Below are 16,871 nucleotides of genomic sequence, written 5' to 3' on the forward strand. Positions count from 1 at the left end.
GGGACACATGAGGGAGGCAAGGTCTGAAACCTATTGTCTTCACTCCTGTGAGTACAGGGCTCCGGTTGCTTGGATGGGAAGTCGCGCTGTAGAGCGTGACCATTCTGGATTTCCTCCAGATGGTACCTAAGGGTGGAATTCTGCTGCATTGCAGAGTCCACTTGAGCGCTTAGAGTACTGATTTTGGACACGTGAGTGTCACACCTGCTCCTTTCGGTCTCAAACTTATCTGTCATGGTTTGCAGATAGAGGTCTTGAGTACGGAGCGAGAGATTCAGTGATGAGATTTCCTCTGCTTGCTTAGAAATCAATATTTCCAACCTCATCACCTGAGTTCTCTCATCATTCATTTGGTCAGCGACTTCAATAAGTTCTGCTGATTTATCATCCAACTTTGTCATTGTGTTCATTAACTGATCGTCTTTGGTCTGCAGCGCTTTGAGGAGCACCGTGTTATTTTGAGTAACATTCAACAAAACAGCATGCATGTTGTCAAGTTGAGCGCTCCTGTTTGTAGATAACTCTTCAGATTTATCTAGTTTGGCGTGGACATCATCGTATTTAGTTTTGGCTAAATCGAGTTGTTCCTGTAGCCTATGATTTTGTTCCTGTAGAAAACGATTTTGTTGAAGAGCTTGTGCTTGTTCATCGTCATACGTTTTTGCAATTACATTTAATTGTTCAGTTTTCAAACGCAGTTCCATAGCTAGCAGAATTTTTCCCTTGTCTGCCTTGGTCATTGGTTTCCCGGTTCTCTCCACCTGTCCCTTTATGTCTACCATTACCTGCTCGTGCTTCAGCTGTGCACTGCGGTATTGGACAGATGGCAATCTCGGATGGCAAGACATCAGAGCTAGACTGGAGAGAACCTTTACGAGGCCTGCGCCCGATGGTTGATTTTGGAAAACATTGTTGTCTGCTTTTCCACTAATGGCATAATTAGGGTTGTTATCGCTGCTGAGGTCAGAGATCAATCCATTTACGGGTGGAGGTTCACTAATTAGCGGGCGAGTGGGGACCACCCCCTCTGATAGCCTGCACATTATTAGAACATTTGAAAGGAAAAATGTTTTTCCTAATTTTCCAAAATTTGGTTTTGGAATGTGGGGAGCTGCAAAGACGATTTTAATCTATTTATAGACGTTAATGAACCATCAGTACTGTACAGTACTGTGGAAGTTGGGCGTGAATGAATTTGCAAAAGCAAATTGAATTAATCAAATGCCAATGATTAGTCCTACCTGGGTAGGCTGTCTGGGTATTAAACTTGAATTACCTGAGAGTTTGCTTCATCCAGGTTAATATGCAAAGTTTAAGTTGTCTCATTTAATTGGAAGAACCTAGAAAGGTATGTTCGACAATTTAACTTATTAAATTGAATGAGACGATTGGTTCCTACAATCTCCATTGATTGGATATCATAAGTGTAAACCGAAGGTCAAATGTTGGGACCCTTCACCACTAGGGTACGCTCCTACCTGGGCTGAGCGTCAGTAAAGGGGTTTTACTGACTGTGCCTTGCTAAAGCAGATTTTACTGATTAATCTATTTAGGATATATCAAACCTGTATAGGCTATCTGGGAATTAACTTTGAATTACCTGAGAGGTTGCTTCATCAAGGTTAATATGCAAAGTTTAAGTTGTCTCATTTAGTTGGAAGAACCTAGAAAGGTATGTTCGACAATTTAACTAAATAAATTGAATGAGGCAATGATACCCAAGCAATTCAGATTGCGGAGTTATCCTAACAGTAATGTAGTTTAAATGTTTAGGGTACATTCACCACTATACTTTCCCTTAAGGCCGAAGCCACATGGGATTCACTCCCGTCAGTAATGGGTTTTACTGAAGGTGCCTTGCTAAAGCAGATTTTACTGATTAATCTATTTATGATATATCAAACCTGTATAGGCTATCTGGGAATTAACTTTCAATTAACCTGAGAGCCTTGCTTCATCTAAGTTAAGTTTGGAAAAAGTTAATCATGTCTCATTATGGACGCCCAATCAATATTGGATATTTTTTAAAAAGATCCACTTGAAAAGGTAAATCTGGCAATTTCACTTGTTAGTTAAATTGAATGAGACGTCATATCCCGTGCTCCACGTTTGAATTTCCCCTAGAGATGTGCTGGCAATTCTTCACCACCAGGGTGCAGAATGATGAAATTTAAACGGAAGTACAAAGGTCGGACTTCCGTCGCGCTACGGAGGAATTTTAAACGTGGTACGGAGAGAGGAAATGTTCCCTCTCTGTTAGCTTGCCCGTAATGCTAAGCTATTGCTACTTGGTTCAGAAGTATCCTTCCAAGCACCAAAATAGGATCCTTTCACTTATGGAAAGGGTGGGTTTTCTAGTGACGTCTCACCTTAACCCCATTCAGCATATTCTGCTAGCGTTTCTGCTGACCGGAGCGACACGGTACTAAAATACAGATACGCATACGGTCTGCCCACACTGTCCTAGTGCGGTAGGCAAATTATTCGGCTCGGTTACCGGACAGTTAACTTCTAAATTCTAACCTTACTCTAGAAGTTAATATTTACCGACAGAAATAGTACCGTTTGGCCTAACGGACTAAAACTGGAATTTATTCCTCACTGCTATCGATATAAGACCGGGGCTATTTTAAATAGCTTCTCTCAATGGAAAATGCACAATCACTTTGTTTAGATAGCAGGCTGTTTGTACAATTCTGTTTGCACAATTGATATATAGAATTTCACAGCAAAGTCCAATTCTATCTTAGATGCCTCACACGGGGCACCATATATGTCGTGTCTTTGGCTATGCCGGATTAAGTGATATGACATGCTAACTTATAAAATTATTTCTCTGTAATTGATATTACCTGATTAAGCTAATCATGTAAATGTAATTAAGTAGAAAGTCGGGGCACCACAGAAGAACGTTTATAGAGCTGTTATCCTCTGAATAAACTCTTAAAATACTTAGTAATATTTTACATCGATAGCAGTCAATCTTAACCCGTATGTTGTTTCAGTCTCATCATGAAAGTTGTAATTCTTGGTTATCTGCACGAACCCAGTCTTTACTAAAATCATCCATACATCAATTGTCTTAAAATCATTTATTTACTACACTAAGTAATTAACAGAAAACATACAAACAGTAATTATCGTCACACAGGATTGGTAGGGGAATGTGCCCTACTGGCTAACAAGCATGGCTGGTCTGTTAGACAATGGGTCATAAAACGGTAAGCTGAGAAGTTACACAGAGTTCATTAATATTAACAATTGACAATTGAAGGCTCACTCATTCGGGAACAATTGCAATATCAATATATATTTACGCTCATGTGTCGTCGGAATTCTTGTTGGAGAGTTTTGTTCTGATGGAGAGTGTCAGCGTTCTCTCTCTCTCTCTCTCGGTTAGAATGGATCGTTCAGAGCGACATTCATGAATGTCGTCATAGAATGGATGTGGTTGGTCTTCGCGTTCGATGATATAATTTACTTAGCTGCAGACTAATAATTAATATCAAAGACTTGTTCTTATTCTGTCGGTCTCGATAGTAAAAGTTAACCACGTGGTATAGTTCACTTTCAGTAGAGTACTTGGCTGGTCAAACCTCTGGGCCAAACTCACGATGGAGTGTAGGCCTGGTCTGTAGAAATGTAAATCAGGGGGTCTTTTATAGTACCCAGAGAACAGGCTTGTCAAATGACGCCTGGTCCTGTATGTGTCCCTGGGGGCGTGCCTATGACTGAGCTAGACTTGGTTACAGAAATATAATTCTATCACATTAACATCAGTACATAGCATCTCAATGTATTACAAATAGCTTTATCCTTAATAATACATTGTATACACCCATGTGGATTCAGTCTCATCGCTGAGGCTATCATGTAGACCGTTTTAGGGTAATATGGCTATATTGTCTCTTCTGAGTATCACAAAATTGTACCAAGCGGATCAGTTCGTAGCTGGAGTCTTCATCAATCTTCCATATCTTCTCCAGAACACACATGTCGCTAGGTTCTCCAATTCTATGAGTTGGAAGAATTTCCTTTGTCTCTCTATGAAACATGTTGTAGTAGATTCTCCTCTTGGAATTTTTACAACCCTGGGTTGGGGGGGAAGGTAGGTTGGGTGATGGTACAAAGGGGAGGGGGTCAACTGTCCTTCCTGTACCCAAAGAGGCCAACGTCATGACACTACCTACCTACCTACAGTACACAGCAAAAAGTCCAGTGTTGAATTAACTCCCACAGAGTTGATTTCAACACTTTTTGAGGGTTTATATAGGTCCACACTCTCCAGAGTTAAATTAACACTTTCAAAATAGTTAAACATTTAACACTCTGCCAGAGTTCCTTCTTTAACTCGCAAAACAGAGTTAAAGTAACACTGCTCCGAGTTAATTTTTATTAACTATTTGGGTAGTGTTAATTTTTATTAACTATTTGGGTTGTGTTAATTTCACTCCCTAAAGTGTCAATTATCTACACTGAAAAAATGTTAAAATGAATTGTTAATTTATTCAATATTATTTAATTAAATATATACTTATAATAATAATAATAATAATAATAATAATAATAATAATGAATCACAATAAACAATCATTGTCAAAAACATTTATTTGTGCCTTCTCCCTTGCAGTCAGTTGAATTAAAACATTGTGAATGAAGGTATAATGTACATACTTTCATCTGAAACATTGTATGAGCTTTGAATATCAAACGGTTTATGAAATTTAAGCTCAGACATTTTTAGTAGACATCTTTCCACACTTCGTAATACTCTGAATGCATGATGATGGTCATCAAAATTCTCTGTAAATAGCTTGTTTGTCAAAAAAAAAAGAAGATCTTCAACCAAAAGTACATCACTTATTTGACAAAAGACTGGCATGTCTTCTTCCATTGCACTGCAAATAACTAGTCCAGCTTTATATTCTACACCATCAACTTTAACCCAACTAGTTGACAAAACATCTTTTGACAAGATCGTTTCAAGCATTTCATTGTTGACGACATTCTCATCTCTGAAGAGAAAAGATTTAATTGGCCCATACTCATTTTGTTTGAGGGTGAAGGTTTCCCAGTGATAAGCAATGGCCATCTGATGCTTTTTAGCAAGCGATTTGGTTATGTTTTTGAAATTTTTAAAACAATCTTTAAACAGCTTGTGTTTGGCCTCAAACCTCATACACCACGTATATAATAAGGGGCCAATTTTCCTTATAGAAGATGGGTAATGGATCATAAAATGATGCTTAGGTATCAAGTTTCTATGTGGATACAAGTGCTTAAATAGTTTGTGGTGGTCAACAATCAAATGCTTTAAATATATTGTCATACCTAGAGTGAGAGAAGGTGAAAAAACTATGTTCATTATTTGAAGTAACAACAGTAACAAATTCCAGTTTTTGTTTCCTGCAGGAATAATGTCAAACAGTGGGATGTTTTTCACAAGACAATGTCTGAATAGAATTCAAACCAATGCCATTGCCAAAACTCTCCAAAATAATCTTTGTAGGAAGATTTTTTCATTCTAAAAATCCATAATCAAAACAATAAATCCTGGAAAGCAAGTCCTGTTCTGACATAGTGTTGCGTGAGATATCCAAAAAGCAATTTGATCTCATACTGAACCACACCCTCAAGAAGATCATGCATGATATCAAATGAATAGTTATTACAAACATGGAAATACTTCAATGAATTAAACGGTTTGCCTTAAATGGGATGAGACGCTTATCCATTGTGATGTAGAAGCTCTCAATCTTGCTCTTCTGACGCCCAACAGCGAGGAGGTACGGCTGCCGATCCTGCTGGTTGCGGAGATGCTCCTCCAAACTGCAGCATGACTAGGGTTGAGATCAGAAAACTGAAAATTAGACAAGAATAATGTGCAGCCAGAGAAAACTACATTATAGAAGTGATTATTCAAACAGCTTTCATTGGCTAGTGCAAGATGGGAATGAAGACTTAATTACAATTCCATCCACTTTTTAACAACCCTCATTTACATATGTGGCTAAGAAGGTGACGTGACAAATTATTATAATCACGTTAATATTATAATTACCTTATGAAAGACAACAAGTCTCAACTGCATCACATGCACTAATTTTTGGAGACTTCAGTCCCCCTGGAGGTGGTGGAAGGAGATGTAACAGCAACAACAGGGAAGCCATTTCTTGGTCGTAGGCTGAGGACAAAGAGTCACAAGAATTAACTGAAAACTCTTCAAATGTAATACTTTTAAAGTTTGAATGAGAACAGGGAGGCATTATGAGAACGTTTTAAACAGTCATCCATCTATTAGTCACATTTATCCCAAAAATCAGATCAACGTTCAGAGATACACAGAATAAACAAATGAAATATTATTGCAGTTATAATTTAACTGCAATTATAGCAAATTTATTAAAATAAAAAACTCACTTGTTGGCTCATCAAGATCACTTCCTGGGGGACTTTCTGCTGACTGCACCAAGCGACGCAACTCTGGTGTTGAGGTGAGCCGCTTAGCTTCTTTTATGACATTTGGCTTGAAGAACAAATCCCATTTCTGAAGAAGCCTGGAGGATGTGTCGCCATCAAATAGGAGAGTGAAGTCTTGGTCCACCTTTAAGAAAGAAGATATTCATCTACTACTACTTCAGGAAATACTTTCAAATTTCAAGCCATTCTAAACATCTCATCCCAAACTTACCAATCCTTTTGTATCCAGGAATCTTGGGAAGCTGGAGAGGATATCAACACTTCTGCCTGGGTCATTAACAAGCTTCTGACGGTGCTGAAAGGTCTCTCTCATCTTCTGGAAAAATCAGGGAATTGTCTGTGGTATGGTTGAGCAAAGACATGGCCTCTTGGCAAGCATCACCATCAAGCTGCCTTTCAACATTAACAGTCCTTTGGAAATTTGGGCCCCCTGGAGAAAAGTCAATTGGGCTATTTGGTAGCAGTGCAGATCCTCGACGAATCTTCCTCTGGACTGTTTTCAGACGCCAGAAATGTATCCTGTGCTGCTTGCAGCATCATAGAAGTGTTCCTGAAATGGAAAAAAAGAAAATAAATGCGTTGTCATACCAGGCTCTTGAGAAATCTCACGAAATTCAAATATCAATGTCATCCACAGTTTTGTGTCACAACATGACATGAAAGAGTTAACAATAATAATGCCTATTACATAGCCCTTCTTGGAGTATGGATCCTTGAGGGAAGGGAACAACATCACTATCCCACGCGCATAATCTTCTCTGATTGCTTTAGTGGGGCGGTGCCTGAGAGGAGATATTAAATTAGTACATTTATGCAATGGCCATGCAGTTATCTGGTACAAATAAAAACAATGTGAAACAAACATACCCATGATTGTCAATCATGTAAGCCACCGGGATGTTAACCATTTTTCTTCTTGCAGCATCTGTTAGGGTTTCTGTTGTTTGGTACTCCTGTAGTACTTCTTCACCCCCAGACTTGCCTCTTAGCACAGCTTCAATCAACTAATACAAAACAAAAACATTACAATACAAAACATGGTGATAAATAGCTTTTCTAGAGACTCAGAGTGAAACAATGTGAAAGCATTAAGAAACCTGTTCAGCAGACACAGCATCATGTGTATCCTCAATTCTTTGTCTCTTGCTAGGGACATCATCTAGGATTATAGTTGATGCACTTGAGCTGAAGCTTGAGTCAGACGTCTCAGAAGCAGAAGACAAGGAGAAATCAGAGAATTCTAAAGGAATAGAAAAAATGCAAATAATTATATTATGTAAGGTGTAAAGTTCTTTATTATACCTGCCTTGATATCTCACCCTGATCTGAGAATAGTGTCAGCACCACATTGCCTTGTCCAACGAGGTCGCTGAATATTTCTGCATCAACTCTATCTAATCTATCTAACCACTGGCCTGACCTGATCTAGCGGTGAGGGATGGAGCTCCTCTGCTGGTGGTGCCTCTAGCAGGATCACTGCAGCAGAATGATTATCTAGTGTAGCACTTCAACTTGGCGCTGGTTTATTTTTGTATTAAATTGACATAATGTGTGCACTCTAAACCAATAGCTATGGAAGTAACCCAGAGTGGAGGCAGCAGTGGAGATATTGGGTCAGAGGATGTCTACAGAGAGTGGTGGCAGGGGTGAGGAATATAAAGACACCTGTGTGTCCCCAGGGCCAGCTAGTCAACCTGCCGCAGTCAACCTGCCGCAGTCAACCTGCCGCAGTCAACCTGCCGCAGTCAACCTGCCGCAGTCAACCTGCTGCAGTCTGAACAATAATCTGGTCTGGTCAGGGAGAGGATTGCTGGGTGATGGTAAAATAAGATTATACTTGATTGTTTGCTTGCGCTGAAATGTGCCTTTCCGATACAATTCTTCCTTAGCAACCAATACCAGACAGTTAAAACAAGTTAAAATAGATAACTGGGTACACAGAAAACCAATACTGGAGTAGAAATGAGCTGTGTCATATCTTGTTTGCCCTATGCGCCAGCCGGGGCAACGGGGATGAGTGAGTGAGTGTCATATCTTTACGTAACAAACCCATGAGTCAGAGAGTTAAGGAAGGGCTGGTTCTGAGGAGAGGAGAAATGTTGGAGGGGGATAAAATTCAACAACAACTCAAAGACCACAAAGCATCTGTCACTGCAGCTTTGGATCAAACTTCTCACAGAGACCTTTGCTTGACTGGAATAATGTTCTAACAGACAAGCAGCACAACATTCCCCAATGCCCCCTCCCCCTGTGCTGCTTGCATCCGATTAACAAGTGAACCGCAACAAGAAGAAGTAGAAAATGTGTGTTGTGTGTGTGTGTGTATGTGCGGTGCGCATGCATGCTTGCGTGTGTGTGTGTGGGTGGCGTGCGTACGGCGTCTCTTCCGACATTATTCATTTAGACTTAGGGAAGTTTCCCAGCAGGTTATTTATACTGTATCGTCTGCCAATCGTTTCTCTTACATCTCCAGACAGAGAAAAACCCAAGGGATGTTTCTGTGTGTGTGTGTGTGTGTGTGTGTGTGTGTGTGTGTGTGTGTGTGTGTGTGTGTGTGTGTGTGTGTGTGTGTGTGTGTGTGTGTGTGTGTGTGTGTGTGTGTGTGTGAGAGAGATCGAGTGAGTGAGAGTGATAGTGTCTGTTTGTGTGTGTGTGTGTGTGTGTGTGTGTGTGTGTGTGTGTGTGTGTGTGTGTGTGTGTGTGTGTGTGTGTGTGTGAGAGAGAGAGAGATCGAGTGAGTGAGAGTGATAGTGTCCTGTTTGTGTGTGTGTTTGTGTGTTCTGTTTGTGTGTGGTGTGTGTGTGTGTGTTCTGTTTGTTCCCTTGTTTTTCATTTTGAGAGCTGTCCATAAACAACCCTTTGTCTCTCCCAGGGCTGCAACAGTGTTTGGTGCTCAGCACAGCTTTGACCTGTGAGTTGAACAGTTAGACAAACAGACATTGCAGAGGGATTCTTCTTGAGGTGGTGGGTTGGATGCCCATGATATATGGCAGAGAGAGAGGGGGGAAACGGTTAGAAAAAGGGAGAGGGAGTGATGGGAGAGAGAGAGAAAGAGAGAGAAATGAAAAGACAGCAAGATAGAGAAAGCTTTTCCACTGAGGCAGCCCTTCTCTTAGCCTGGCTGACGCAGGACCCACGTGACTACACAGGGCATATAGAGGCTGGTGTTAGCGAAACGATCCCTAGACTTTCTGGCAGTATTATCATGAAATTGCAGGGGATAGGCATTGAATATGGCAGTTAAGCGACTAGTTCACACATATGTCAGAGCAGCTCACAGATCACTGCACCTGTGCATAGCCCATCTATAAATAGCCCAAACAACTCCCTCTTCCCCTACTGTATTTATTTATTTTGCTCCTTTGCACCCCAGTATTTCTACTTTGCACACTCATCTACTGTCAAATCTACCATTCCGGTGTTTTAATTGCTATATTGTATTTACTTCGCCACCATGGCCTATTTATTGCCTTTACCTCCCTTATCTCACCTCATTTGCACACATTGTATATAGACTTATTTTTCTACTGTATTATTGACTGTATGTTTGTTTTACTCCATGTGTAACTCTGTGTTGTTGTATGTGTCGAACTGCTTTGCTTTATCTTGGCCAGGTCGCAGTTGTAAATGAGAACTTGTTCTCAACTGGACTACCTGGTTAAATAAAGGTTAAATATATATATATTTTTAAATATGTATGCCAATATGTATGGGTTGGATTTGTACAGTTGCTAGGTCACCTAAGGTATTGTATGCAAAGGACATAATACACATGTTAATGGCATCAAACAGTCATTATGAACTGGAGCCTTGTGGATTACTATGCATGAAGCCAACTGGCAGTACTCTAGGTTAATGTTGGCGTTACTTCAGATAATAAGCTGCGGCCGTCTCAACTAAAATAGAGTTTAACGAGGGTTTCCCTATCCCATTCTATCTATAGCGAACTGCTTTTGACCACGGCCCATATGCGCTAGAAAGGGAATAGAGTGCTTTTTGGGAAGATCATCACAGAGGCTTGATTAGACACGCTTTAACTGAGACATGTGTTCGAGCACGGCGCGGGCGGCAGGCTACGACCGACCATAGAAATAGAATCTAGATTCTGTTACTATGACACTAAGGCTTCTTTCCTCTGACTTAACATGCTCTGGACAAACGCCTGACGCGCTGCACCGCACCTTATGGTAGCTGCGTAGGGAGCGCCGCGCCGGCAGGTGTGTCAAACCAAACCGCCTCTCCACTTCAATTCCCAATCGTCATAGGCTCAGATGAGCAACTGTAATCAAATGATTTGACGCGGGGAGAAACACACACTCGACACACGCGAGCACCCGCGTGCACGCACACAACACTTCTGTGCTCATTAACACGTACACAGGGACACTGGGTAGCTGTCTGTCTTTCTGACTCACACGCTCTCTTGGACGAACTGTCTTCATCTCCTATTCCCTGAGAAACAGAGGCGTAAGCCTCAGCTAGCTGCAGACAGACGGACAGAGAGAGAGAGTGTGTACGTGTGTGTGTGTGTATGTGTGTGTGTGTGTGTGTGTGTGTGTGTGTGTGTGTGTGTGTGTACGTGCGGTGCAGGGAGCTGTGTCTGTGGTGGATCAACGGTGTGTGCCTACCCTGGTCCGTTCTTGTTTCAGACAGAGGAGAGGACAACGCCCTTCTCTCTCTGCTAGCTCCTCTTCCTCCTGTCACCTCTATGGTGTCTCTGGGACAGACACTTCACCACAGCACCATCCATAACACCCAACTCCACATGATATATGATCATCAATATCTCTGGCCTGAGGAGCAGGTTGGCATTTATTGTCATCAATCTTGCCCTGGAAGCAGCTCTGCAGTGGTCACTAGCTAGCACAGCCAAAGTCATAAAATCTGGTTTTAAACCTAACCCTAAACTTAACCACACTGCTAATCTTAATGCCTTACCCTAACCTTAAATTAAAAGTAAAAAAAAACACACTTTTGTTTTCATACATTTTTAAGATAATAGCCAATTTTGACTTTGCAGCTGGCCCATCTAGCAAAAAAGGTTCCGTTCTGCCTCCAGGGCAAGATTCATAACAATAAACGTCAACCTGCGCCTGGGGAGAGCGTCAGTCAGTTGAGGGACATGTATTTATTTAGGTAATCAATGCAGGTTGGAGAGACAGAGAGACAGGATACAGGAGGGATGGCTCTGACACATGTTCATTAATCAGTCATTCAGGAACAGCTCGGTCAGTAGAGCTGATAAGGAACCAATGATAGTCACGTCATGTACAATACGTGGGGTAAGGATGCTGTGTGTGTGTGTGTGTGTGTGTGTGTGTGTGTGTGTGTGTGTGTGTATGTCAAATCAGATCAAATGTTATTTGTCACATGCACCTTACAGTGAAGTGCTTACTTACAAGCCTTTAACCAACAATGCAGTTTTAAGAAAAATAACAAAAAAAAAGAAATAAAAGTAACAAATAGTTAAAGCAGCAGTAAATAACAATAGCGAGGCAATATACAGGGGGTACCGGTACAGAGTCAATGTGGAGGCTATATACAGGGGAGTACCGGTACAGAGTCAATGTGGAGGCTATATACAGGGGGTACCGGTACAGAGTCAATGTGGAGGCTATATACAGGGGAGTACCGGTACAGAGTCAATGTGGAGGCTATATACAGGGGGGTACCGGTACAGAGTCAATGTGGAGGCTATATACAGGGGGTACCGGTACAGAGTCAATGTGGAGGCTATATACAGGGGGTACCGGTACAGAGTCAATGTGGAGGCTATATACAGGGGGTACCGGTACAGAGTCAATGTGGAGGCTATATACAGGGGGTACCGGTACAGAGTCAATGTGGAGGCTATATACAGGGGGTACCGGTACAGAGTCAATGTGGAGGCTATATACAGGGGGTACCGGTACAGAGTCAATGTGGAGGCTATATACAGGGGGTACCGGTACAGAGTCAATGTGGAGGCTATATACAGGGGGTACCGGTACAGAGTCAATGTGGAGGCTATATACAGGGGAGTACCGGTACAGAGTCAATGTGGAGGCTATATACAGGGGGTACCGGTACAGAGTCAATGTGGAGGCTATATACAGGGGGTACCGGTACAGAGTCAATGTGGAGGCTATATACAGGGGGTACCGGTACAGAGTCAATGTGGAGGCTATATACAGGGGGTACCGGTACAGAGTCAATGTGGAGGCTATATACAGGGGGTACCGGTACAGAGTCAATGTGGAGGCTATATACAGGGGGTACCGGTACAGAGTCAATGTGGAGGCTATATACAGGGGGTACCGGTACAGAGTCAATGTGGAGGCTATATACAGGGGGTACCGGTACAGAGTCAATGTGGAGGCTATATACAGGGGAGTACCGGTACAGAGTCAATGTGGAGGCTATATACAGGGGGTACCGGTACAGAGTCAATGTGGAGGCTATATACAAGGGGTACCGGTACAGAGTCAATGTGGAGGCTATATACAGGGGGTACCGGTACAGAGTCAATGTGGAGGCTATATACAGGGGGTACCGGTACAGAGTCAATGTGCAGGGGCACTGGTGTTGAGGTAATTGAGGTAATATGTACATGTATGTAGAGTTATTAAAGTGGCTATGCGTAGATAATAACAGAGAGTAGCAGCAGAGTAAAAGATTTGATTAGCTGTTCAGGAGTCTTATGGCTTGGGGGTAGAAGCTGTTAAGAAGCCTCTTGGACCTAGACTTGGCGCTCCAGTACTGCTTGCCGTGCGGTAGCAGAGAGAACAGTCTATGACTAGGGTGACTGGAGTCTTTGACAATTTTTAGGGCCTTCCTCTGACACCGCCTGGTAGCTTGATCCAAGTATGTGTGAAAGTGTGTATGTGTGTGTATGTGTGCATTGCATGTATACAGTAGGTGTGTGTGATGTGTGTGTATGTTTACCATTTAATCTCAGCACTTGCACTGACAATGGGCCAGAGGTAGACTGGTGTGATGACATCATCAATAGGCCCTCAACTAGCCTGTACTCCAGCACACTGACTCGGTACCGGTGCCCCCTGTATATAGCCTCATTATTGTTATTCTTATTGTGTTATTTTAGTCTACTTGGTAAATATTTTCATAACTCTTCTTAACTGCACTGTTGGTTAAGGCTTGTAAGTAAGCATTTCACGGTAAAGTCTACACTTGTTGTATTCGGCGCATGTGACAAATAAAGTTTGATTTGGTTTGATAAAGGTACTGAATCAGATAAGGAGCCAGGAGATTGGCTGCTGATAGCTGGTGATAAGGCTGCTGGGTAAACTGGCTCGGTCCTATTCATCAGCCTTTCTCCCGCTGAACCAGGGAAATGTTATTTACACACATACAAACCTCAACGTAAAGCCTTCCCACTGGGCACACACTGGTTAAGTCAACGTTGTTTCCACGTCATTTCAACAAAATGACTTTGAAATGACTTTGAATTGACGTCCATGCCCAGTGGGTTACAGCTAGCAACCTCAAATGAAACCCAACTAAATGGGATTTCACAAATGATTATTTTCCATCTGAGTGCTAACATCTTTTTGTGCTGTTGTTTTTTTCATGAAATGGTAAGTCAGCATCGCTTGTTTATGGAACTACATGTTCTATGGAAACGAATTGGCAATGGAAAATTGCTTGTTCATCCTCTCGGGGAACAACTGGTACCTGTTATTGTACCCGTTAAATCCCTGACGTGTTGATATCTGTTGTGAATGTTCTCCTCTCTCCTCTCTCCTCTCTCCTCTCTCCTCTCCCCTCTCCCCTCTCTCCTCTCTCCTCTCTCCCTCCCTGCAGCTCCAGCGTCTGAAACGCTCCCTCTCCTTTAAGACCCTGATGCGCAGTAAGAGTGTGGAGAACTTCTTCCAGAGGTCCTACAGTGACGCCCGTCTCCCCCCGGACTTCATCACCGACCCGCCACCCCCCTCCCCGCCCCCTGGCTCTCCACTCGCCGGTGAACGCTCACCCTCCCTCTCTCCGTCACTCAGCCCCAACCCCTCCCTCTGCTCCCACTCCCCGTCTCTAAGCTCCTCCCCCTCGCTGTCTTCCAAGGCCCCGCCCCAACCCCACCTGACGCAGGTGACCCACTGCTTCCAGGAGCACGTGTTCCGCAAGCCCACCCACTGCCAGCTCTGCAAGCACCTGATCGTGGGTAAGGTGCCTACTTTACCCCCAGGCCTCTCGACACTACCAGCCTGATTAGGCCTCGGCGTCTATGTAGAATTCGTTGCTTCATTCAGCCATGTATCCTGGTTGCTTGATCTTGTTTTTCTAGCTGGTCAGTATTCTTACTTTATGAGGTCACAGCCACTATCCATTATACTACAATCCACTTGACTATTAAGTGAACAGACTTCAAAGGCAGCACTTGACTAGGTACCTAATGACCGGAATAATTCGTTCCTATTCAATAGCAATAACAATGTAATATTGATAACAGTGAAGCAAACATTAGGTGGACTATAATTGGAATTTATGCCGGAGAATAGCAGAGGCACCACAGAAATGGTATTGCACTCCTCTCGTGGTTGTAATCTTGGTTTTAGGACATAAAGCGTACGGTTTGATTGGATTGAGAAGCTGAGGGCAAGTCTAGTTAGCGTGTTCACGTGCCCTTGATTTGATATGCTGCTGCGTGTGTACAGGTCCCTTAACATTCTCATACTCTTTTCCTCTTTGCTAAATCTACTTCCTGTCGCCATGATTGATTGCAGAAGATGTCTTCCTCTTTGTTTTTGCTTGTGTTTTGCTTACATTGTCGTTTTTTTCTTCACCCCACCAGCTGATCCAGCTGATCCAGCTGTCCTGTAGCCCGCCTCATCGCTCCCAGTCTCTTCTCTCTCTCTCTCTCTCTCTCTCTCTCTCTCCCAGTCTCTTCTCTCTCTCTCTCTCTCTCTCTCTCTCTCTCTCTCTCTCTCCCAGTCTCTTCTCTCTCTCTCTCCCAGTCTCTTCTCTCTCTCTCCCAGTCTCTCTATCTCTCTGACTCTCTCTCCCAGTCTCTTTCGCTCTCCCAATCTTTCTGTCCTCTCTTTCTCCCGTCTCTCCTCTCTCTTCCCGTCTCTCCTCTCTCTTCCCGTCTCTCCTCTCTCTCCCAGTCTCTCCTTTCTCTCCCAGTCTCTTATCAGTCTCTCTCAGTCTCTCCTCTCTCTGTCTCTCCTATCTGTCCCAGTCTATATCAGTCTCTCCCCTCTCTCCCAGTTTCTCCTCTCTCTCTCCCAGTCACCCCCCTCTCTTCCAGTCTCTCCTCTCTCTCTGTCACTCCCAGTCTCTCTCTGTCACTCCCAGTTTCTCCTCTCACTTCCAGTTTCTCCTCTCTTTCCCTGTCTCCTCTCTCTCTCTCCTCTCTCCCAGTCTCTCCCCTCTCTCCCAGTCTCTCCCCTCTCTCCCAGTTTCTCCCCTCTCTCTCCCAGTCTCTCTCCTCTCTCCCAGTCTCTCTCCTCTCCCCCAGTCTCTCTCATATCTCCCAGTTTCTCTTCTCTCTCCCAGTTTCTCTTCTCTCTCCAGTTTCTCTTCTCTCTCCAGTTTCTCTTCTCACTCCCAATCTCTCCTCTCTCTCTCCCAGTCTCTCCCCTCTCTCCCAGTCTCTCCTCTCTCTCTCCCAGTCTCGCCCCTCTCTCCCAGTCTCTCCTCTCTCTCTCCCAGTCTCGCCCCTCTCTCCCAGTCTCTCCTCTCTCTCTCCCAGTCTCGCCCCTCTCTCCCAGTCTCTCCTCTCTCTCCCAGTCTCTCCTCTCTCTCTCCCAGTCTCTCATCCCTCTCCCAGTCTCTCCTCTCTCTCCGTCTCTCCTCTCTCTCTCCTAGTCTCTCCTCTCTCCCTCCAAGTCTCTCCTATCTCCTCTCTCTCTCCTAGTCTCTCCTCTCTCTCCCAGTCTCTCCTCTCTCTCTCCCGGTCTCCTCTCTCTCTCCTAGTCTCCCCTCTCTCCCTCCAAGTCTCTCTCTCCTCTCTCTCTCCTAGTCTCTCCTCTCTCTCCTAGTCTCTCCTCTCTCTCCGTCTCTCCTCTCTCTCTCCTAGTCTCTCCTCTCTCTCTCCTAGTCTCTCCTCTCTCCCTCCAAGTCTCTCCTATCTCCTCTCTCTCTCCTAGTCTCTCCTCTCTCCCTCCAAGTCTCTCCTATCTCCTCTCTCTCTCCTAGTCTCTCCTCTCTCTCCCAGTCTCTCATCTCTCTCCCAGTCTCTCCTCCCTTTCCTAGTTTGTAACAGAACTGAGCTTGAGCAAATAGAAGATTCAGTTCAGTTCATGTATTTTTTGGTTTGTGTTTCCACGTCTTTGTCATGGATTGGTAATCATAGGGCTCTAGACTAAATCCTTCTAAACAATATTTTTTGGCACGGTGAATAAGTAAACCTTGAATTGGAAATAAATAGTTTGGATGAGTCAAAACAATGCAGC

General features: G+C 43.4%; 1 protein-coding gene and 1 long non-coding RNA gene across 4 annotated transcripts in view; one reads left to right on the plus strand and one right to left on the minus strand.

Annotated features, from left to right (window-relative positions):
* The window catches only part of LOC115194064 (SH3 and cysteine-rich domain-containing protein 2-like), a 44,550-nt gene that overhangs the window by 18,432 nt on the left and 9,247 nt on the right, over positions 1 to 16,871 (plus strand). The window contains exon 3 of the mRNA XM_029753429.1: positions 14,284 to 14,638. Coding sequence (XP_029609289.1) covers positions 14,284 to 14,638 — 355 coding nt within the window. The remainder of the gene's footprint in view (positions 1 to 14,283; positions 14,639 to 16,871) is intronic.
* On the minus strand, positions 4,591 to 7,870 carry LOC115197682 (uncharacterized). 3 transcript variants are annotated; one of them, XR_003879046.1, is made up of 8 exons: positions 7,800 to 7,870; positions 7,578 to 7,720; positions 7,348 to 7,484; positions 7,169 to 7,262; positions 6,692 to 7,030; positions 6,421 to 6,604; positions 6,062 to 6,184; positions 4,591 to 5,840 (listed from the first exon to the last, which is right to left on the minus strand). It is a non-coding gene; the product is annotated as an uncharacterized LOC115197682 (long non-coding RNA). The 3 variants fall into 3 exon arrangements; XR_003879045.1 differs by having other exon boundaries at positions 7,578 to 7,864; XR_003879048.1 differs by lacking the exon at positions 7,169 to 7,262 and having other exon boundaries at positions 7,578 to 7,864.

The sequence above is a fragment of the Salmo trutta genome, chromosome 1 (assembly GCF_901001165.1).
Source record: "Salmo trutta chromosome 1, fSalTru1.1, whole genome shotgun sequence".
In the NCBI taxonomy this organism is placed as follows: Eukaryota; Metazoa; Chordata; class Actinopteri; order Salmoniformes; family Salmonidae; genus Salmo; species Salmo trutta.